Source organism: Barbus barbus (assembly GCF_936440315.1).
Source record: "Barbus barbus genome assembly, chromosome: 6".
Lineage (NCBI taxonomy): Eukaryota > Metazoa > Chordata > Actinopteri > Cypriniformes > Cyprinidae > Barbus > Barbus barbus.
In genome coordinates, this window is record NC_136734.1 from 11052300 (window position 1) to 11077447 (window position 25148).

General features: G+C 39.0%; 1 protein-coding gene across 1 annotated transcript in view; it reads left to right on the top strand.

Moving 5' to 3' along the window:
- Positions 1-25148, top strand: part of hip1rb (huntingtin interacting protein 1 related b) — a 74699-nt gene that overhangs the window by 39764 nt on the left and 9787 nt on the right. Inside the window, exons 17-30 of the mRNA XM_079419093.1 lie at positions 59-160; positions 9291-9485; positions 12607-12754; positions 12882-12968; positions 13080-13187; positions 14090-14226; positions 15570-15680; positions 17760-17818; positions 17936-17966; positions 18212-18274; positions 18510-18610; positions 19547-19652; positions 21024-21147; positions 21261-21322. Of these exons, the coding sequence (XP_079275219.1) occupies positions 59-160; positions 9291-9485; positions 12607-12754; positions 12882-12968; positions 13080-13187; positions 14090-14226; positions 15570-15680; positions 17760-17818; positions 17936-17966; positions 18212-18274; positions 18510-18610; positions 19547-19652; positions 21024-21147; positions 21261-21322 (1434 nt within the window). The remainder of the gene's footprint in view (positions 1-58; positions 161-9290; positions 9486-12606; positions 12755-12881; positions 12969-13079; positions 13188-14089; positions 14227-15569; positions 15681-17759; positions 17819-17935; positions 17967-18211; positions 18275-18509; positions 18611-19546; positions 19653-21023; positions 21148-21260; positions 21323-25148) is intronic.

A 25148-nucleotide genomic window follows, 5' to 3' on the forward strand; every position in this document is an offset into this window, starting at 1 on the left:
CCCTTGAACTGAAACAGCCCCCAAAGACTGATTGTAACATGTTATCCTGCTACTTTAGTTTGAAGAACAGAGGTTTGATATGGATAAGCTGAGGAGGGAGCTTGAAGGGAAGAATGCAGAGATCCAGAAAGTCAAGAGTTTATTACAGACTTCTGAGAAGGTATAGTATATCTTCCATGTTAATATAACTTTCCAGATGCATTAGCTCTGTTCCAAAACCTAGTGAACTGCCTACATAAACAGCATTTTAAGGCATCACAGATTTGTTGTACCATTAAGTACCATTAGGCCTGCTTTATATGAGACTGATCTGGTGGTGGGTGAACAGTTGAGGAGTTCGACAGATGCCTCATCAGTAGATTGAGGTGCAGTTTATGAAGGTTGTCCAGCCTTCAATGTCTGGAATTGCAATCATCTCACATGACAAATAAATTAACTGGAGGTGATGTCGACCTTTCTAGCCTTAAGCTTTTTCCTTCCAGACATTTGAGACTGTCATATGTGACCCTGGACCACAAAACCAGCCTTAAGTCGCACGGGTATATTTGTAGCAATAGCCAACAATACATTGTATGGGTCAAAATTATATGTTTTTTTTTTTAATGCCAAAATCATTAGGATAAGTAAAGATCATGTTCCATGAAGATATTTTGTAAATTTCCTATCGTTAATATATCAAAACTTAATTTTTGGTTAGTAAATGTATTGCTAAGAACTTCGTTTGGACAACTTTAAAGGTGATTTTCTCAATATATATATATTTTTTTTTTTTGCACCCTCAGATTCCAGATTTGTTTTTCTCTGATTTTACTTGTATCTCAGCCAAATATTGTCCTATGCTAACAAACCATACATCAGTGGAAAGCTTATTTATCCAGCCTTTAGATGACGTATAATTCTATAAAATAAATAAAATAAATAAAAAGAAAATAGACAGAATAGAAAAAGAATAGAGCAAGCTAGTGTTAGAGTCTCTTTTTTGCTTTTTGTTAATTGCATAATAAATAAAAAGAATACAAAAAGAATAAAAAGAATAGAGAAGCTTCAGGTGCATCTCAATAAATTAGAATGTTGTGGAAAAGTTCAAATATTTCAGTAATTCAACTCAAATTGTGAAACTCGTGTATTAAATAAATTCAATGCACACAGACTGAAGTAGTTTAAGTCTTTGGTTCTTTTAATTGTAATGATTGAGGCTCACATTTAACAAAAACCCACCACTTCACTATCTCAACAAATTAGAATACTTCATAAGACCAATAAAAGAAAACAATTTTAGTGAATTGTTTGTTGGCCTTCTGGGAAGTATGTTAATTTACTCTATATGTACTAAATGTAATTTACTCTATAATACTTGGTAGGGGCTCCTTTTGCTTTAATTACTGCCTCAATGCGGCGTGGCATGGAGTCGATCAGTCTGTGGCACTGCTGAGGTGGTATGGAAGCCCAGGTTGCTTTGATAGCGGCCTTCAGGTCATCTGCATTGTTGGGTCTGGTGTCTCTCATCTTCCTCTTGACAATACCCCTTAGATTATCTATGGGGTTCAGGTCAGGCGAGTTTGCCATGGTCATTAAACCAGTAACACCATGGTCATTAAACCAGCTTTTAGTACCTTTGGCAGTGTGGGCAGGTGCCAAGTCCTGCTGGAAAATGAAATCAGCATCTCCATAAAGCTTGTCAGCAGAAGGAAGCATGAAGTTCTCTAAAATTTCCTGGTAGATGGCTGCGTTGACTGTGGACTTCAGAAAACACAGTGGACCAACACCAGCAGATGACATGGCAGCCCAAATCATCACTGACTGTGGAAACTTCACACTGGACTTCAAGCAACATGAATTCTGTGCCTCTCCACTCTTCCTCCAGACTCTGGGACCTTGATTTCCAAATGAAATGCAAAATTTACTTTCATCTGAAAAGAGGACTTTGGACCACTGAGCAACAGCCCAGTTCTTTTTCTCCACAGCCCAAGAAAGACGCTTCTGACGTTGTCTCTGGTTCAGAAGTGGCTTGGTAGCCCTTTTCCTGAAGACGTCTGAGTGTGCACACGTCTGAGTGTGCTGACTCTTGATGCACTGACTGAGTGCACACGTCTGAGTGTGCTGACTCTTGATGCACTGACTCCAGATGATTTCCATAAATCAAATAAACTTTTTTTTTTTTTTTTGGAAATAGCATATTTTATCCATAACTAACAAAAGATTTAAAGTAGTTAATAATTACATTTAAAAAAAAAAACATGAAAATAAAAAAGCCATCAGCCTTTCGATTTTCTTTCCGTTCGATTGCGACCCCTGAGGTTATTACAACAGATTAACGACACACCAATAGCATCAGTTGCAGCAAATCAATTTACAGCACCATGTTAAACATTCCGACATGTGCACGTAAGTAATTTTTTTTGCTTTAGGCTTATGAGATTATTTCTGTTGAAATGAAACGTTGTTTAATATCGACTAAAGACAAAGCAGGGAGGCCAGCAAAGAGGAAAGCGGAGGAGCACCTGTCAGAAAGGCCATTGACCTTAGGTACAGAAAGAGTGTACATAAAGAGGACATCCATAAGCAGTCGGATCAGCCTTACTCTAGGTGTCAAAAATATCGACAGGAATTTATCAGTATGGATTCATATGCGTCATTGTCAACGAAGTACAACATCCCCAATGTGTAGTGTGCACTGAGGTGCTTGCACATGAAAGCCTAAAGCCTGTAAGAATGCTACGACACTTGAAAACCAAGCAACCCTCTCTTGCTGCTAAACCAGTAGATTTTTTCCGGTGAAAGGAGAGAGAGTTACAAGGCCAAAAGAAAGTCCTAAATTAACAAACAACAATCCCCGCCAAAGCTCAACAGGCATCATATGAGGTGGCATATTTAATTGCACAGGCAAAAAAGCCACACATGATCGGGGAAACCTCATTTGCTTTACAGTTAGATGAATCCACAGATGAATCAAACTCTGCCCAGCTGGTTGTATTCGTCAGATACAGTTTTGACGGAAAACTTAACGAGGACATTCTGTTTTGCACCCCACTGGAGGGAAAGCGCACAGGTGAGGACATTTTCACAAAACTTGACAACAAACTAAAAGAAGATGGACTGTCTTGGAGCGTGTGCATCGGTGTGTGTACAGATGGTGCTGGAGCGATGCTGGGGAAAAAGAAAGGTCTTAAAGCAAGAGTCTTACAAGTGGCGCCTCACGTAAAATTCATGCATTGTATTATACACAGAGAAGCTCTTGAAAAACAATTGACCCAGAACTTAAACGTGTTCTTGAGACTTCGATAAAAATGGTCAACTATATAAAAGCGTGTCCACTCAGTATCAGACTTTTTGACACTCTCTGTAACGAACTGGGATCGGAGTGTGAGTGCTTGCTATTCCATACAGAAGTCAGGTGGCTTTCTCGAGGGAATGTGCTCAGCCACCTGTTTAAGCTGGGGGACGAAGTGCTCTTATTTCTGATGGAGCATGGGACCCAGTTTGCTGACCACCTCACTGATCCTGACTGGTTAACCAGGCTAGCGTATTTGGCTTGCATATTTGAAAAACTAAATGGACTTAATATGTCGTTGCAAGGTGAAAACACAAACATCATGTCACTGAACGATAAAATCCACGCATTCAAGAGAAAACTTGAGCTGGACGAATTCATGGAGGAAAATGAACTGAGTTTTAACAGTGAAGAGGTCTATCACGGGAAGTCGTGGCCTAATGGTTAGAGAGTCAGACTCATAACCCAAAGGTCACAGGTTCGAGTCTCAGGACCGACAGGAATTGTAGGTGGCCGGAGTGAATAACCAGTGCTCTCTACACCCTCAATACCACGACTGAGGTGCCCTTGAGCAACCGAACCCCCAATTGTGAATCCCCGGGCGCCGCAGCATGCTCTGGGTGTGCGTTCACTGCTGTGTGTGGGATAAATGCAGGGATGGGATAAATGGAGAGCACTAATTCCGAGTAAGGGTTACCATACAGGTTACCATACATTTAATTTAACAGGTATTTCCCAGAGGAAACAGCTCCAGAACAATATGACTGGATAAGATCACCATTCACTGTAACGAGGGCAAATCATCTGACATTCGACCTGGAGGATGCATTGGTTTAACTGTCAAGCGACTGAACCTTGAAGACAGTGTTCAATTCCAAGATGTTGGCTGAGTTGAGATTTCAGTCGAGCTACTGATGCTACTGATTCAGCTACTGATGCCGTTTTGCACTACCTAACGGCGCGAAAAGACTTTTTCGGCACTCATGTACATTAAAAATAAATACAGGTCGCGACTGAACATGGAGGATGATCTCCGAGACGCGGTCTCCAAAATTAAACCAAGAATGGACTTTCTGTGCTCCAAGCATTGTGCCCACTCATCTCATTAGGTGAGGTTAATGTTGAAATTAAACAAATGAGTAAATTACTATAAAAAATTATATGGTTGTTAGACAGTTCGTTTGTGTTGTCATTATGCTCGTATTTGGATTGGCCTATCGGTGCGTTCGCGTTGCGCGTAACTTTTGTATATTTTAACCACCTCCGAGGATAGTGGGGGTCACGAGTCACTGGCACAGTCATTTTTGGGGTCGTGGGCTGAAAAGTTTGGGAATCCCTGCCTTAGCGGACAGCATAACACCCACAAAAAATAACAGAGTGAATAAGTTATTTTCTCTATGCTGTTTTTCAATGTTTCAAGTGATGCAGTAGTTTTTTTTTCTTTTCCCTGTAGGTTTAAAAAAAAAAAAAAAAAAAAAAAAAAAAACATTTTTGTCAAAGTTTTGTAAATTTTTTTGATAGTCTCAAGGTGGGATGTGGGGGGTGGTACCTGATTTTTTTTTTTACATGTTTAAGGGGGGGGCACGACCAAAAAAGTTTGAGAACCACTGCTGTAAACAATACAAAACATGTGCAGTTTGCATACATCTTGTGAAGAATCTGCTAGGCTGTTTTGAACAAATGTGCATAAACCACTTGTAGTGAACAGCGGTTAAGGACTCCTTTCCATCCAACACGTGGAAAGTTATATTTTGATGTCAGGCTGGGACTAAACGGATCTCTGTGCAGCTGGATCCTGGACTTCCTGACAGGCAGATGTCAGGTGGTCAGAATGGGCAACAACACTTCATCCCCGCTGACCCTCAACACTGGTGCTCCTCAGGGCTGCGTCCTCAGCCCACTCCTGTACTCCCTGTACACACACGACTGTACAGCAACACACAGCTCCAACGTCATCGTCAAATTTGCTGACGACACAACGGTGATAGGCCTGATCACTGACAACGATGAGACGGCCTACAGAGAGGAGGTGAGAACCCTGACTAAATGGTGTCAAGAGAACCACCTCTCACTCAACATCGACAAGACCAAGGAGCTGGTGGTGGATTTCAGGAGACAGAGCAGAGAACACACACCCATCACCATCGACATGACACCTGTGGAGCGAGTAAATAGCTTCAAATTCCTCGGTGTTCACATCACTGAGGATCTCACATGGTCCGCTCATACAGATGCAGTGCTGAAGAAGACACACCAACGCCTCTTCTTCCTGAGACGGCTGAGGAAGTTTGGAATGAGCCCCAGCATCCTCAGATCATTCTACACCTGCACTGTGGAGAGCATCCTGACAGGCTGCATCACCGCCTGGTTTGGAAACAGCACTGCTGGCAACCGCAAAGCTCTGCAAAGGGTCGTGCGAACTGCCCGTCACATTGTTGGAGGTGAGCTTCCCTCCCTTCAGGACATCTACACCAGGCGGTGTATAAAGAAAGCCCGGAGGATCATCAGTGACTCCAGCCACCCGTCCCACAGACTGCTCTCTCTGCTGCCATCAGGAAGACGTCTCCGCAGCATCCGATCCCGCACTAGCCGACTGAGGGATAGCTTTTTTCCTCAGGCTATCAGGCTAATGAACAGTAAAAACTAATACACCCTACAGCACACTCCCACTTTACAATATACCACGCACTGCACTTTAATTCCATACAGTTCAAACTGGACTACCAGTACACTACTGCACAAATACAACAATCTTTTTGCCAGCACTGGATACCATCCAATGCACATCCATGACATTTGCACATCCGGTTTATATATAATCTGCTGCATCTCGCATATTACTGTGTGTATATAACGTAGAATGTGTACTGCATACTGTGTATAATGTGTATCGGTAACTGTATGTCTGTCTAATAGTACACTATGTGTACTGAGTATATGTATGTGTATATTACACATTGTCATCTGTATAAGTCTGTACGTATGTATGGTAATGTATATATGTAAATTGTTTATATGTAAATTGTCTATATGTAAATTGTTTCTGCAGTGTCTGGAGCACGCTCTCAAGAATTTCACTCACGAAGGCACACGTGCTGTGGTGATGTGACAATAAAAGTGATTTGATTTGATTTGAGGTGCTGTGGAAAACAAAGGATGCCTTTTGTTTTAAGATAAAAACACTACCTCTTGTGGAGAGGGGGGTTAACATTAACATACAGAACTGTGATCAGTGAAATCCTGTAATCCTGTACTGTATGTAACCCCCATGAAGGAACTGCCTTAGTCTCCCTCAAACTTTTTGTCAAATAGTTTGTGGAAGGATAAGGATGTCAGCATTTCATGGATCAAAGACTGATCCAATCACCATATGGTCTTTCACTGATCACAGTTCTTCATTCTTGAGACCTAAGTGTGAACAATTACTCACTACCTCAGACTGACCAAACCAGTTTTACCTTTTGGAGAGGGGGGTTAACATTATCATACTGAAACCCCCACCCAGAAACTGCTTTGTTCTCCCTAACTCTTATCAAAGTGTGAATGAACATAAATTCCCCTCACAGTTTTGACCTGTGGCCAAAGACACAGAGGAAAGACACGTCTTCACATGCATTCATTATCCACCAGTGCTTTGTGTTCAAGACTGTGAAACGGATCCAACTCCTTTACTTCCACTGCAACGACAAGTGGAAGACGTCGCCGCCTAGACTCAGTACATGGCCAGGCAGAACGTAAATGTATCACTCTTTCCAAACCTCTTTCCAGAGACTGTTGGCATTAGTGTATTGTCAGTGTATGATTATATAATTTGCATTAGATTCTATAAAACTGATGTCAATTTATAACAAATAATCTTTTGATTTATTTGTTGAAACTAGAATAAGGTTTACCTTACTACTTCTAGGAAACTTCAGTTTATATTTCCATAAGATAATGTCCATAGTAACATCCAACTCAGTCACTTGCATTAATCAATCTTTTTCACTTTATCCATTCATTGTATCCATTTAGTCGTTGTTAATTACTCTTGTCTATCCCTTTTGTTAATAAAACCCCTTTTATTACACTTGTCTTCCTTGTGTTGATAATACAGTGAAAAGGCTCTACAAGTTAACGATATCTCACAAATCCTTCAGACTGGTCAGACTACAACTTCCTATAATTTAAATGTAACTTTTATTTATTCAACATTCTTCCATTATTTTTATTTATTGTCAAGGTGCAATTCCTTGTCTGGTGCCCTGTAAAAAAATAGTATGACCAAGCCTATGCGGGGAAGTCGTGGCCTAATGGTTAGAGAGTCGGACTCGTAATCGAAAGGTAGGTGGGGGGAGTGAATGTACAGCGCTCTCTCCACCCTCAATACCACGACTGAGGTGCCCTTGAGGCATGGCTGCCCACTGCTCCGGGTGTGTGTGTGTGTGTGTGTGCATTTGTTCACTACTCACTGCTGTGTGTGTGCACTTGGATGGGTTAAACGCAGAGCACCAATTTCGAGTATGGGTCACCATACTTGACAATACGTCACGACTTTCACGACTTTTTTTCACTTTTTAAATATTAATATTTAAGTTCAACGCCATTACACTGGTGGTGCTACTTAAATCTAAAATCACTGCATTTAGTGGTGCCCCGTGTTAGGCTGTCTAACATCTAATATTGCTACACACATCATATAGCCTACAGATACATGCTTATAATTCTTCATAAATGAAAAGAACATATTCAAAGCCTTTACTGTTAAGTGTGATTGCCTTTCCTGAAACCTGCAGTGTATATGTAGCTTTTGGTCCTGTAGAAGCATTAAAAATAAAACACAGAGCGTGAGCATAAATAAGCACGGGACTGTTCGAAGGCAGCTATCAGCAGATATCGAATTGTATAAGTTAATTCTGCTAAACTTTAATTACTAAAACTGAATGTAAACTATATAATAACTAAATAGAAATGTTCACAAAATGCAAACTAAATTAATAATTTATCAAACTAAACAAAAAACTAAACTGAATTTTATATCAAATTTAAAAACGATATTGAAATAAAATGAAATTAAAAATTCCAAACTATAATAACCTTGATATGGAGGACCGTTTTTAAACATCGTAAAAGCAGTAGGGTCTCAGTGATTCTAGTGCCTAAGAAATGTTATGGTACATATTTTAGTTATGAAGTGCTTTTAGAAGCTGGTGAAGACAGAGATTATGAAAAAGGCCCAGACTTCTAATTATTACTTTACTGAGGACACTTCATGGCCCTGTTTAAGAAAATCTATGTAATACAAATAGAAGTGAGGTAAATTGACTCACTTCTATTTGGAGGAGAAACCTTTCTTGTAATGGCAAAAGGTCAAAGAGAAGATGTCTTGATTGGGAGGGATGCAGAGTGATTTTCACTGGTGCCAAAAAGATCTCTCTTTCCAAGCTTGGTGCCAAAAATATCTCTCTTTCCAAGCTTGGCAAAGCTTGAGGCATCCCCGGCTGGAAATATGGAAACTTTGTCTTGCCTTTGAACGGAGATCCTTGATTGGTTCTTGTCTTTCATTCCAAATTAAAATTTTGAATGGAAGTGCCCCCTAATAGGAGGCTCTGTGCTTTTAAAGTGGTGGTTACTTATGTCATGGCATAGAGAGTGACCTTTTGGTTCAGTGGTGGCATTCTGCCAAGAGTGCTTTCCTGTGGGTGTGGTCCCAGCCACGTTCAAGGTGTATGTTTCAGCATTGCAAAATGTGCTCTCTGTATGAAATGTACTCCATTGTATGAAATTCTACATTTGTTTTTCACCATCTCAACAGGGAAGGTTTTAGGTAAAAACTAAACATTAAAATAATGCTAATTAATGCCTGTTTATCTTCCCCGCTGCTGGAGCAGTTTCTGTATGTTTGCATAGCGTTCTTAATTCATTTTTTTACATTGCCTGTAGATTGATACAGCAACTGTATATTATTTCTAAAAACACAACGCATACATACATACATACCGCAAATAAATAAATAAATATATGTATGTATTTCCTTTAGGCAGGAGAGCAGCTGAACAGCTCTATGGCTGCACTTCAGACAGAAAAGGATAGACTAACGCAGTCTATAAGTAAGAAAGATGCTGAGCTCTCCACCCTGATGAAGGAAGCTCAGCTGAAAGAGTATTCTTTACAGCAGGAGCAAGACAGGACCATCAGGGAGCTTGGAGAACTACAAGGCAAACTCAAAGAGAAGGTATGGACAGATCTAAATCTCTAAACAGAAGTGGAGTTTTTTTACTCAGAATTTTACTCAGGAGTTTTTAAACAGAAACAGAGTTTTTTTTTTTTTTTTTTTTTTGAGTGCCTATCTAAGATATTTTTGTCTTTTGTCTTCTGCTAATAAAGTGATGGATTGATCTGTATCGTGCCAAATTCACTGCAATTGTTTTGAAAATTAAACGGTTATCAAAGTCACAGTTTATAATGTATAGAGTTTAACACTGTAACGCAACGCCTTAGCAGTCATCCAGACCCGCTTGAAACCATCTAGCAACCACCCAGAAAACCTTGACAACCGCATCTATCTATCTATCTATCTATCTATCTATCTATCTATCTATCTATCTATCTGAATAGAGTTGAAAAAATTACCCATAGTTGCATCCTGATTCTTTCTTTAACAATTAAATTCTAAATCGACCCATCAAACAACAGGAGTTTATTCTGCCACACCATGTATATGCGTTGTTAGCTAAAGGGAGACCCAGGTTCAATTTTGACTTGCATTCCTATCACTCTACACTGTCCTGTAAGAATTTTTTTATTATTATTGCAAACAGTTATAATTACGAATTATTATTTTTATTGAGTGCAAGTGTTCTTAAAATCTTATGAAAAATATAGCCATGATAATACTATATATGTTAGTACTACATGCGTTACATGTGTTTCTTTATGATGTACGGCACACCTTTTTAATATGATAACAGATATAATCAATACGATCAAAAGGAGGATCCATACTCCACCTCTGGCATAATTTGATGGTTGTCCTGTAACTCCTTGTTGTGGCAATTATCACACACAAAGTTTGTTCTCAGTATTTGTTACCATTGCAGAAATATTCCATCACAATCAGTTTATTATGGCATTATGTTATCAAATTTGTTGATGTGTTAAATGATACCGTTTGTATCAACGCAAAATGTATCCCTTTTTGCTTGTGTAGTACTAAGGAATTTCTTAGTCAAATTTGATGAAAATTGAACCAACGGTAAGAAAATGGACATTAAATGGTTAGTTCACCCAAAAATAAAAAATTAGCCCATGTTTTACTCACCCTCAAAACATCCTAGGTGTATTTATTTCTTCAGCTATATTAGTTATAGTTATATTAAAAATTATCCTAGCTCCTTGCTTCCTTTGCTCCTGTAAACAAACTCGCGAGTCTAGCATGTCTCACAGGCGTGTGCGCAAGTCCTACGTCATCCTCCCAGAATGACTTGCATGTATGACAGTCAGTGGCAGTGAGATAAAAATGTTTATAACATTTTAAATATGGACAGGCCCTATTTTTCTTACAAAAACGCATCGATTCACTACAGGAGGCCTTTATTCACTCCTCTGGAGCATGTTTTATTATGGATGCGCACACTTTATTTTACTACTTTTGGACTGTTGAACAAAAACACCCACCTACTCCCATTCTAACGCTGGGAAGAGCCAGGATAATTTAACATAACTCTGATTGGATTCGTCTGAAAGAAGAAAGTCATATACACCTAGGATGCTTTGAGGGTGAGTAAAACATGGGCTAATTTTTGGGTGAACTAACCCTTTAAGTTCAGCCAAATATGGCATAATTGGTATCACTATTCTCGGCATGACAAGTGGAATCTATCAAGACCAGTGTCATGACAATAGGCACAATTTTGAAATTTCATAGTAATAGGTGACCACAAGGTGGTGCTGAAACTTTGGGAGTACCTGACAGAATATGCCAAAGCATTGCAGACATACAATTTCAGAATGCCATTTGTGTTTCTAAAGATACCTGACTCATCATGGACTATGATGGTAAATCAGACAAAAACACTGCATCAATCTGTCAGTTGGACAAATGGTTGTTTAGTTTCCTAGAGTCAATTTCATGTGTTGCATTATATTGCCATCAAGTGGCCAGTCAGAAATGTACACCTGCTCCCTACCACGTATAAATGGTGCTTAAAACATTCTGTGCTCTTTTTGGTAAACTGATGACACTGAATTTTGATGCACTGCCATCTTAATATTTTACAAGTTTGTTTGCTCTGTTATTTTTATTTTTTTTATTTTTTTTGTAGCTGAGAGTTAATAAACTGTTTGGCTTTGGGTAAACGCAGCGCTTGTCACGATCACTTTTTACCCAGCCGTCCAATCAATGGAGGAGTGACGGGACAAATACTTGTACAACAATTGAACAACAATAGAGAAGTTAATATTGCTGGTTTTATATTCAGTAATATTCTTCAAAAATACTAGTAATACGTTACTGCCATGGATATTCCACATCATAGCAACCAAAGCATCTTAGTTGGAAAAACGCTGTGCCACCAAATCGTTTTTCAAGCACCACCAGCTGGTCGTTTTAAGAAGAGCGCCTGACATTTTTCAGCTGGCTAAAAACGCTTTTGTGAACATGCATAATTGAATATTTATTGTTAGGCATATATATATATATATATATATATATATATATATTTTATTTTTTTTGCATTTATGCTATATACTGGAGCCAAACCTGAGAAGGTAGACCAGAATATTCCACTGCGTTCCTGGACACGCAGTTTGCATAGCTGCAATCAGAGGCAGGGATTACGCTAATTGTGAATGAGTGTGCACGAGCGCCCTATTTACAAATGATTGGAATTCATTAACATAAGCATGTTTAACTATCAAATCGGAAGTTTAAGAAGCGTTTGTGAATCCAGAGGAGAGTTTTCAGGAAGGTCTGTTTTACGTGCAAATTACTCAGAATTTACTCCTATATTTACGAATGTTTCATGAATGATATGTCAACAAACTTGATGCTGCACCAAAAATTGCCCTCTGGGCTTATAATAAACTTTTAAACTTGAACTTGAGGCCCATTGTGTGTACCATACCAAAAGCCCTTTATTTTCGGTGCACAGATACATGTATTGTTGCAGCCATTGCTATTACTTGGATATGACATTTTCTCCACATGCATATTGCGGTATTACTGTTAATGTTAATTTGAATGGAAATAGATTTTTGGAATTCCTGAAAATTGGCATCCCTATTTTGGGTCTACTGTAGCTTTTTACCCATGTACTTGCATTGTGATCAGGTAGCTTTGTTCGATGTGTTTGTAGTTAAGTCATGAAGAGCAGCTGCAGCAGAAGTTGCTGGATGAGCAGTTTGCACTGCTGCAGGCGACAGTCACTGAGGCCGAGAACATCATTCAGCATGCTGTTGCTACACTAGATGACCCCCTGCACATCAGCTGTTCCAGCTCCCCAGGTAGTGCCACTCATCAAAATTACATTTTATGTAACAGTTGTTTACATGTTAACTGAATGGTCTGATTTTAGTTAAATATCAACTTGATGGTCTAATTTTAGTTAAATATAAACTTGACTGTCACTAGATTACCTCATTAGCCGAGCAGAGGCTACGCTCAACTCCATTGATAAGGTGCAAGTGGGCCACTCTGAGTATGTGAAGAGTATGAGGGGTATGTTCAGTCTCTCTCTCCCTCTTTCATTCAACAATTTGTTTGTGTGTATGTTTGCATAGACTTTTTATGCTTGTATGTTATTTCTAGTTTCCTTTGTTTTTGGTTCAGATGCTGGGAGTCTTGTTAGGGCTCTTACCAAGTTTTCGCATCTTACTGCTGACACAATAATAAGTGGAAGTGCAACGGCAAACATGGCCCCTACTGACGACGCTGACCGTAAGAGCACACAATTATAAAAAATACACTTTGTTGAAAACACTTGCATATGCACAAACCCACAGCTCTGTTGCCATAGATTATGGAAAGTGTTTTGTTATGTGCATGGTTTTTTTTTTTTGGGGGGGGGGGGGGGGGGGGGGCGGCTGAATCTCAAAAAACCTGTTAAGAACATGTTCAGGTGGCATTTTACTCCAAAGCCAAAAGAAAATATTTATTTATTTTTATTTTACTTTATTTTATTTGATAAAAGAATATAATTAATATTAATTATTTAATATATTAAATAAAATAATAGATATTTTTAACATTAAGAGGACCTTTAATACTTTTTGCAGCATGGCATTATTTCATGACGATTAAGCTCTTAAACTCATTACTGTATTGCAGACATTATGTAATTCTCATTGTTTGTAAAACAAAAATGATAAATATTATTTAAATTGTACAGTATTTTATTAGGGCTTTGCTGATACAATCACATTAATATATCAAGGTATTTTTTTCACAATATTATATTATATCAGTATTTGAATTCATTTATATAATTTCCTACACATTTGCTATCAGTATGGTTTAAATTATATTTTTGTAAGGCATGAAGATGTACTGAATCATGCTGGATGTATAATTTGTGAGGTAGTCTGCCTTTTTGCCTTTTTATTTTATTTATTGGAAAAAGGTGTAGACTTGAAAGTATGGTTGAAAGAGGTGGAGTGGAACAGGACATGAGTGCAGAACTGGTTCCCAATGACAGATTCTATGTGTCAACAACAGCTTTTTATCTTTCTTTTGGGGTTAAATATGAACCTGAACATATTCTCATGAAACTTCCTTTTATAGAACTTCCAAGGTGTATATTTGTGTCAACATACTGTGTGTATATGCATGTCTATCTATAGGTTTGACAGACCACTGTAAGAGTTGTGCCACCCAGAGCCTGCAGTATCTTAGGAACCTTAAATCAAAAGCATCTCTAAAGGGGGCTGATCCTACATCGATTCAAGCATTGGTGCAGAAGATTCTTAGAATAGGACAGGTGAGGAATTGCAAGCACACAAGCTCCATTCCAAAACTTAGTAAGCTGTTTTGCTGTCTACTGTCTATATAGGGATCTACTTTAGGCTGCATTAACTAAGAAAAGCTAGTCAGTGAATCCACATAAAACTAGTAATAGAGAGATGAAATGGATCGTACTCACCCACCATGGCTCCTGTGACCATGACTCACCATGACTCCAGTTCACGGATATACAGTGCGGGGAAAAATTATTTGATATTTGATTATTTGACTTATTTCACTCATTAAAATGCAAATCAATTTATAACTTTTTTGAAATGCGTTTTTATGGATTTTTTGTTGTTATTCTGTCTCTCACTGTTAAAATAAACCTACCATTAAAATGATAGACTGATCCTTTCTTTGTCAGTGGGCAAACGTACAAAATCAGCAGGGGATCAAATAATATTTTTCCCCACTGTATTCTGAAGGTGAAGTCTGAAGAACACTTGGGTCCAGACCATCAGTAGATAGATCTATGAGACATAGAAACTAACCAAAAACATAGGTCAGCATGAGAGACTGCAATGCAGGCTCAGGAGGCTCCTGCCTAACCTCGGTCAGAAGGAAATTACTGATAGGGAAATTATTTCCCGTTAGGTCCATTTGATGTTCTGCCCATCAACCGCGAATCGTGGGCATTGGGCAGACAATTCTCACTGCAACCGCAACGTGCAGCGTGCATTCAGCTCCCGCGGGAGATAAACATGCTCCGGCCATGTGCTAGATTACCTCGGAAATCAAGCGAGAATGGAAACCGCTGCTGCGAATGCGTCACTACTCACACGAAAGGCGAAAGCAGTCATGTAAATGCTAACTACAAACTCGGGTAAATGGTGAATTACACACTTCCCCCTCAGTAGGCCCGCGAATGCATCATGATGAGAAAAAGCCGTCTCCTTGTGAGTCAAGCACGTTCAATTCATGCTTATCCCTCACAAGAAATAAGCAATGAATGCAGAGCGCATTCAACTCCCTCGAGAGTAACCGGCAAGGAACAGAACATAACAGCAAGTATGTATATAAAAGCAAAGAGGGGGACTAATGACTGACTTAAAGAACACAGGTGAACAGAATAAACTAATCAAGACAACATGAGAAACTAGGTCAAAGGAACTAAACAATACAGGAGAACAGGAACAGAAAGAAACACAAATAAAAGGCCATGACCGTTACAATTAAGACATAAGATATATTATATACCATCTGAAGGCTGACAAATATTGGAATTTTTTTGTAGCTCTACTGTACCATCTAAGCTATCTTTTTTTTAATTCTCGTTTTTCTTTCTTTTCTTCCTTTATTTATTTTTTCCTTGTACAGGATCTGAGGCCAAAAGGCATAGATGTTGGTAAGGAAGAGCTGGGTGACATGGTGGATAAAGAGATGGCTGCTACCTCTGCTGCTATTGAGGAGGCTGTTAGGAGAATTGATGTGAGTAGAAAGGGTACAACATGATTTATTAGCTGTTTAAAACCTTCCTGGATTATGACAACTTTTTTATTGCAGCATATTGTGCAGATTTACTCATATTACATTGAAACTTCAAACTATAGACATATTCGCAAATATCTGCTGTACTGTCCAAGTAAAGTTTTGTCACTGGTCAAGTCTCTAGTCTTAAGGCCAAGTTGAGTCCTATGTTCCATTATTTTGTCACAAGTTCAAGTTAACAATGAAATTGTTTTTGGTAATAGTTTTCAGTATACTGCAGAGTATTTGTTTTTATACTGTCACAAAATGTTAAGATTTTCTTGTTCATTAAGTCATGAAAGTATATGAGCCCCGAGGGGTGCTAGATTTAAAATAGGTCAGTAGCTATTTAAATTATCCAAGTTTTAAGTTTTGCCTCTTAAGTACAGAGGTAACAGCAGTAATTGTTACTGCAGCTGGAACAATACCAGGACAAGGACCAGTTGTGCTGAACTCAGATGCTCAAAACAAGACATAAACAAGCCTGTAGGTAGGGGATCAAGCATGAAAGTGGTAGTTGTCATACATCAAACCACTGTAACAAGTGAAGCAAAGTCAGGTTGCACAAAATTAAAAAATTAACTACCCCAAAAATTGGACAAACTGGAATAAGAAGTAGGAGAAGATTATGGACATTAGCAATTTTGGTATTAAAATTTTTCTAAAAACTCATTACACAGCTGAAACAAGGCTGTCAATGTAATATCATTATTAGCTTTGATCAGACCACCAAAAAAAAAGATGTCTGGGATTGTGTTGATGTTCCTGAATTAAACATGCAAAATAAGCAGATCCAACAGATTCAATTTAGCTCTAAGGAGGTCCTTCTAAGCAAGATGGTGACTGTTTAAGCCTGAAATACACCACTTTCTCACCATTTTTTGACAATCGTCCTTCTTTGATTGAAGATTGTTTTTATACCAAGGAGCAGAATGGGTATACTTGATTTCACAAATCTTGAGAGGGGCAAATAAATCCAGGTTTGTAGCCAGCACATTATTTAGCTGTGATGATTTATAATTAAGCCCAGTTCAGTGAAAGGTGAAACAACAGGAGTTTCAGGAGTAAATTCAGTCTGATCAATTGATTTTCACTCTCGAAACTTAACAGTGCATGATATAGGTACAATGAAAATAATAATTCCAGGTTGAAAAATTCAACAAAATGGTCAGAAAGACCAATATCACTAAAGAAGGCTGAGACACAAACAACTCATTTGCAATCACCAGGGGCCCGTTTCAGTAAGGAGGTTCAACCAACTCTTGACTTGAAAACTGAGTTGATTTACCATGAGATGGGAAACTCAGGGTTTTCGGTTTCAGAATGGCTGAATTGTGTTAGTTCATTCAACTCTTGAGTACGTTGACTCTGAGTTTAGTGTGTGCACCACGACTATGAAAATTCATGATTAGTGGAGCTCCGAAATTACGATTCATCATGGCAACAGCACTCGACAAAAAGACATCTGCGTACTTCCGAGTCAGTGTGCAACTTTAATTCTTAATAACTGTTTATAACTTAATAATTTATATTATCAGAGGTGAAAACTGTAAATTATTGAACTAATATTCATTTTAATGGTATCCCATGGCAGGGCTCTACGCTTAGTGCACAGAATGCACAGAATGGATTTTTTTTTGCAATCATCATACCATACTGTATAGGCACTCGGAAAGCATGGTTAAGATGCTGCAAGGAGGCTGACCAGCCAAGAACAAGCAGTTGCAGGATCTAAGGGAAGCTCACATGCATAAGCTGATTTAATAAACATTTAACATTCTTATTTAGCAACTGCTTGGACATCAATGCTACAAAACAAAAAGTCATAAATCACTTACATACTAGTGAAAAAAGGGAGTTCTAGGCCTGAAAAAGTAACAAATAAACGATTGATTGATTGATTGATTGATTGATTGAATGAATGAAAATCATGGAATTATTTATAGCCTTATTCATATTCTGTCCTAAAATGCTTTTTTTTTTTCCTATTATATGCTGTTTTTTTGATCATGGTTACTGTATAATTGTTTGGATGTATAGGAAATGATGAGTCAAACCAGAAAGGACACAACAGGAGTCCGACTGGAGGTCAATGAGAGGTAACCAGTTGAATTTTTAAAACCAATTGTTATTTTTTTAATTGTCACTCATTTAACATACAGAATGCTTTCATGTTTTCGTTTATATGCATTTTGTCTTCTATTTGTTTTTTCCAGAATTCTAAATAGCTGCACTGATCTTATGAAGGTAAGATTAAAACTTATGGAAGTATAGATGATAGAATAACATTTTCTGTTCTATTTACTTCAATGACATGTTTATTCAGTGAATAATACAAACATCATCTACAAACGTCAGCATCAGGCTACATTTTATTTTAAAACATTATGTGCTGCTTTATTTGTCATTACATTGTAATTACACAAATAAGTACTGAGTAATATCACTTAAAATATGTACTTACTACTTATTTTATTGTTAATACCCTGCAGGCCATCCGTCTTCTGGTGTTGGCATCTACAGACCTGCAGAAGGAGATTGTGGAGAGTGGAAGAGTAAAGTGTTGTTAAAATTATTATTATTATCCTTGTCATTCTTGTTTTATCTTTGTTATCCTTGGTGACCTAAATTTGTACTTTAAAGTCAGTTTGAGTATGTATTTGTCTGTTTCTGATATGCATTTTACGCATGTGTAATTTCTGAAGACAAATCCTCAGGGAGTTTTATTTCAATCTAGTGATGTCACCTGAGTGATAGCTCAACATGCATTGCTGATATTTATCTCTCTAGGGTGGAGCTTCGATGAAAGAATTTTATGCTCGTAACTCGCGCTGGACAGAGGGTCTTATTTCTGCCTCCAAAGCTGTGGGATGGGGTGCAACACAGATGGTGTATGTATCTTTGCTACTGTTTATCAGGGTTAGTTCATCTTGAGTGGTCTAAAATTTGTAAAATGGAACTTTTTCTTGCTGCGCAGAACCATTCTCTATTGGGCAGGTGTTTCAGCCACCTGAGTAAAAACATTCTTTCAGGGATCCATCATTTCAGGCCATTTGAACACCTACAGTAGTTTAAGAATGTCAAGCTGTCTCAGGCTGATGTAATGTGCATATGTGAACAACCAAAATGACCTCAGACCCCATAATAATCCCACAAATAGGTCTTTGTCCAGATCTTTGTTTATTTGTTTTTGTTTGTTTTTTAATATCTATCTAATATCATTAATTATTCATTTGTCATTACATTTTTGGGGATTTGCTGCACCACATAACATTAAACTAACTTCTCTTCAAATTAGCAGTCAAAAGGTCAAATTATCTAATATTTCAAGACCTTATTGACAGGAGTTGAGAAAAGGAGCTGCCTGTAGACATTTACTTGGTTTTATTAATGTTTGAGCTTTTTATTAGTTAGTCTAGTAGTTTGCTGTGGCATCAACAATAGAATTGTGAAATTACCATAACCATTTATTAGAAGGTTATATATATATATATATATATATATATATATATATATAATTTAGTTAGTTGTCCACTGTCCTCAAACAGACAGTTTTTTTTTCTCCCATATTGGTTGGACCACAGAACTTTGAAAAAGGATTTGAGACTTTTTGAGGAAGAAAAAGGGGGGAAAAGTTTATGTGCCAAGCTGGCCCAAACTAGAATTTCATTCTTCATTATGATCTCTGGACATTTGCTTTAAGTACAGTATTTGATATTTGTTGTCTTTGTTGAGGATCATAACTTAATAATCAATAACTGAACCAATATGTTCTAGACACTTCCAGACATTTTTATTAATGAATCTGTGCTTTCCCTTCTTAACAGTGATTCTGCTGATAAAGTGGTGTTGCACACTGGGAAGTACGAGGAGTTGATCGTCTGCTCTCACGAGATTGCTGCTAGTACTGCACAGCTTGTTGCAGCCTCCAAGGTTTCACTTTTATACCATAATATAATGAGCTATGAATTACAAATCAGTAAATTCCTCTTCCTCTCATTTCAATTTAGATTGAACTTCCTATGGGGGTATATGTTTAATTCATTTCAGATGTCAACTGATAAATTGAAAGGGAGCAAATTTTTTGTGAACTGGAAATCTCTCTAACATGTTCATGCACAGTAATTGTTTTTGGTGTTTTCCACCTTAAGTGCTGAATAGAATGGTGGTTTCATATGGAGATGTAAATAAAGATTTGGGAGTAGCCTTTAAACTGATTTCATTATCCATTAACATAAGTTAAGTTGAACTCTTGATTGGTTTTCAACTAGTTCAATCATTTGGGGTTTGTAATAGAATTCTGGACAAATTCAAATTGTGAATTCTTGCAGCTTCCACCGTGCATCAATAAGTGTTGTTTAACTGAATCTTTTTACACACTGTCATGACATATTACTGTAACAATTATCATCGTACAAAATAATTGCAAATTTATATAAATAAAGTGTACATTGGAGCTGCAAAAGTATTTTTTTTAAAAAGACACTTTTCATCCACACATTGGGCCTAATTCATGAAACACGAGCAGAACAAATTTTTGTTCCCTTGCCGCCACCGTGTGGCGTAATAATGAAACTGCACTCACTGAAAGCGCAGGTGAGATATCAACAGAAACTCTCATTTTCAGTCAGATTCGAGGATCAGCACTAACTGTTATACATATAGGTTAAGAATAGCCTTACAATCTTATCATCAGGTTTATGTGCTGTTATGTGTGCCGTTATTTTGTCATTCTCTTCTGTTTACTTCACTTCCTGTTTCAATGCTGTTTAGTTTTGATTTCATTGATTTCTGAACATGACCTTGTTATTATATATATATATATATATATATATATATATATATATATATATATATATATATATATATATATATATGTGTGTATGTGTGTGTGTGTGTGGTGATAATACCGCATATTATTGAGCCACTCAAAATTACCGCAAGGGAAATTTCTTCACCTTGACAGCCCTACACCCCAATCACCACTAAAAAAAGAGCAAGTAAGTTTGCTTCAGGGTTGGGCTAAGACCATAATAACTATAAAACTATATTCTTTTCCCAAAAATAATTAATTGTCCTAACTAACTAACTAACTAAATTAATTAATACAAAATAAATAAATGGTAATAATAATACAGAGTCTGAAAAACATGCACACATACAACAATGTCTCTTGACATAACTTTCTTCTGACTGCAGTAATTCATCTGTCATTTTTCTTCTTTTGCATAGTACTAATGAAATGCTTTTATTTGTGTTTTGATTTGCTCTTTTTGCTTCATATCTTTGCCTTTCCATTTACAGGTGAAAGCTGACCGTGGCAGTAAGAAGCTCAGCGCTCTTCAGCAGGCCTCACGCCATGTTAATGAGATGGCTGCTAATGTGGTGGGGTCCACCAAGACCGGGCAGGACCAGATCGAGGATAAGGGTCAGTGTGATGTTACAGGGGCTGTTAGGTCATGGTTCCTCATGCTTTTCTTCAATAAGAAAGTTATAGTGATGCTATTTATTCACATTTTCTTCTCTCATTTCCATATTAAGACACCATGGACTTCTCTGGCATGTCTCTAATTAAGCTCAAAAAAGAAGAAATGGAATCACAGGTTTGTTTTGATTTTTTTCCCTCCGTGGTCACATCACATTAAATTTGGGTAACACTTTATAATAACTGCATGCCATGAATCATTAGGTAAGCATTAGTAAATAGTCAGTTCATCCTTTATAAAGCATTGTACCAACATTAATAGTCATTATTAAGCAGTTTATAAATACAGTTATAAATGGCTTGATCTTGATTTATAAGCATATCTATTACAAAGGAGATTTAAAGGCTCAGTTATCTTCCTAACAGAAAAAAAAAATAAACGCAACACAGAGGGATACAGAACTATGCAAAATATATGCAAAAATAAATGAAAGTGTACAACTGTTTTTTTTCTATGAAATTGCAGATGTTTATTTTTCATTTTTTATCAAGTGTACAGTTGTACAGTTTCATTTTTTGCATCTTGAAAAAATATTTCTGTGTTCTGTATCCCTCTGTGTTGCGTTTGTTTAACTTTGGAAGATGGTAACACTTATAATAGGGAACACTTATTCACTATTAACTACAACTTTTCCTAATAAATTCATAATTTGCTGCTTATTAATAGTTAGTAAGGTAGTTGTTAAGTTTAGGTATTGGGTAGGATTAGGGATGTAGAATAAGGCATTAATATGTGCTTAATTACTACTAATAAATGGCTAATATTCTAGTAATATGCATACAAATAAGAAACTAGTTAAGAGTTCCTAAAATAAAGTGTTACCTGGAAGATAAATGAGCCTTTAAATCCCCTTTGTAAATGCTTTACAAGGTATAAATAGTCCTCACTTTAGATGAGCTCACAAAAGTAGATGACTGACAACTACTAAATGTTTTATAACTACCTGACTTAATCATGAATTACAGCAGGAATATGTGTTAATAAAGCATTTATTAACACACTGAGCAACTATTATCATGCGTCTAAATAATAAGATTTATATCTTATGAACCACTGAAAACTCACAAATAACTGGTTTGTAAATAACGTAATAATTTAGAAATGATAAATTGATCATTAATAAAGTATGAAAATACAATCATTAAACATAGATATGCTCAAGAAAACAACATTTATAGCTGTATTTATAAACTGCTTACTAATGCCTATTAATGTTGGAACAATGCTTTATAAAGGATTAATTGACTATTTACTAATGCTTAACTAATGATTAATAGTGTGCAATTATTATAAAGAGTTACCTAAATTGGTAAAGTAGATGTATACGTGAATGCATAACTTGACATATTTTTTCTGTAGTTCATGTTAGGGAATTTAAGGAATGAGTTATATGTATGCTTGGTTAAAATGATGAGTCTTTAAGTTAGATCTAAATTGACAATGTCTACTCCCTGAGCAATGTTAAGAAGACTGTTTCAGGGTTTAGGAACTGAATAGGAAAGGATGTATCATCCATTTTTATACTCTAGGTATTATCAATTGGCCAAAAATTGTAAGACTGCAGTGAACATAATCGTCCAAAGTACTGAGAAACTAGACCATTCAAGGCTTTATAAATAATGTGCAACATTTTACAGTTTCAAGAAATCAGCAGTTTTTCACTTAATAGGCAGCCAGTGTAGTGTAGAACCAGGCTAATATGATCATACATTTTGGCTCTAGTAGCACATTGTTACGGGGCTGACGAGATGTGAGACGTGCGGATCCATATGCAAAGCTTTATTATAAAACATGGTCAGTAAACAGGCAGGGTCAGACAGTGGCAAACAGGTATGGCAAGGGCAAGACAAAGCAATCCGTGGAACAAGCGTGGGTCGATGATCAGCGAACAGTATCCAAAGGGCAAGGCAGAGAGATAATCCAAAAGCGAGAGCAAAAGTCCAAACGGGGAGCGAACAGACTCCAAACGGCAGAGGCTAAGGGTAAATCCAGTAAACACGGGCAGGGTCAGACACGGCAGGAAAACAAGGCAAGACGAAGACTAGGACTATGACTATGGCTCTGTAAAGTTGCTATCGCTAGGTGAGTGATAAATGCTAACAATACTCGGCCCTGAGCAAGAGCAAGTCCCAGACTTAAATAGTGAGTGAGTGATTGTGAAATGATAATCAGTGTGTGTGATGTGTGAATGGTGACAGCTGTGATCTGTGCAATGGATTGTTGGAACTGTAGTCCAGTGTGCTGTGTAGTGTAAGAGTCAATGTGGTGAACGGGTGACCTCTGGTGGTGATTGTCCGGAAGAGCATGGACCAGATTCGTAACATAGCCCCCCCCCCAAGGAGCGGCTTCCAGACGCTCCTAAACAATCCAGGAGGGCGGTGGAGCGGAGGCGGAACAGGGGGAGGGACGGAGGGCCAGGTCCTTGAGGAAGTGGGAAGACCGGGGATTAGGGCAGAGCAGGATATCCAGCCGGAACCGGAGACCAGGACAGAGCAAGAGCCCACCAGGGCAGAGCAGACGACCACCAGACCGGAGCAGAAAGCCACCACGGCGGCACAGATGACCACCAGACCCGAGCAGAAGACCACCACGGCGGGGCAGACAGGGCAGGAACCCATGACAGAGACTGGGATCTGGGGAGAACAAGGACAGACAACACAGAGAGAGCAGAGACAGACAACACTGAGAGAGCAGAGACAGACAACACTGAGAGAGTCTTCGTTGCAGGGCAGGACGGGACCAGAGCCCACCTGGGCAGAGCAGGAGACCCCCAGAGCCAGACAACTGACCACCACGGCGGAGTAGACGGAGCCGGAGCCCACCAGTGTGGCGTAGACAGGGCAGAGTATCTCCACGGCAGAGCGGACTGGTGAGGAAGCCATGGCAGGATCAGGGATCTGGGGAGAACAGAGACAGACACCACAGAGAGAGTCCCCATGGTCACAGGAGCTGTGACCGAGCAGGTCGAGAGTACATGGACGGTCTCTATGGCTGTGGCAGGACAGGACGAAGCTTCGCAGACGGCCTCCATAGCCGTGACTGGCCAGGACGAGGATTCGCAGACGGCCTCCATAGCCGTGACTGGGCAGGACGAGGATTCGCAGACGGCCTCCTTGGCCGTGACAGGACAGCGCGTGAGTTCACAGGCGGCCTCTTTGGGGCGCTCAGGAGGAGCGGGCGCTTGAGGGCGCTCTTGCAGCGCGGACGCTTGAGGATCGGGAACGGCACTCCTGGCCGTGACTTGAGAACTGGATTCTCGGGATTCGGGATCGGCACTCCTGGCCGTAGTTTGAGAACTGGATTCTCGGGATTCGGGATCGGCACTCCTGGCCGTGACATGAGAACTGGATTCTCGGGATTTGGGATCGGCTCTCCTGGCCGTTGCTTGAGAACTGGATTCTCGGGATTTGGGATCGGCTCTCCTGGCCGTTGCTTGAGAACTGGATTCTCGGGATACGGGATCGGCGCTCCTGGCCGTGACATGAGAACTGGATTCGGGAGTAGGTGCCACCACTTTGGGAGGTTCTGCAGCGGAAGCCGCCACCTCTGGAGGCACTGGAGCAGACTCGTGAACAGGAGAGACCTCAGGAACAGACTCGTGGACAGGAGAGGCCTCAGGAGCACAGTGTGCAGCCCACACACTCAAAATGGCGACCGCCATAACGGGAAGCACTGAGGTCAGGGGAACAGTCTCTGTAACAGCCAGGGTTGAGGCCCTGGGAATGCCAGCTACTCGCACCGACATCAGTGGTGGGTCCATCACACTGGATATCAGAACTCGAAGGACTGACCTTGAATCTGTGGTAACAGCCTCTGGCAGTTCGGCGGAGGCGTGAAGAGACTCTGGCTGAGGAGCTGAGACGGGGTGTGACTCTGGCTGGAGCACTGAGACGTGGTGTGACTCTGGCTGGAGCACTGAGACGTGGTGTGACTCTGGCTGGAG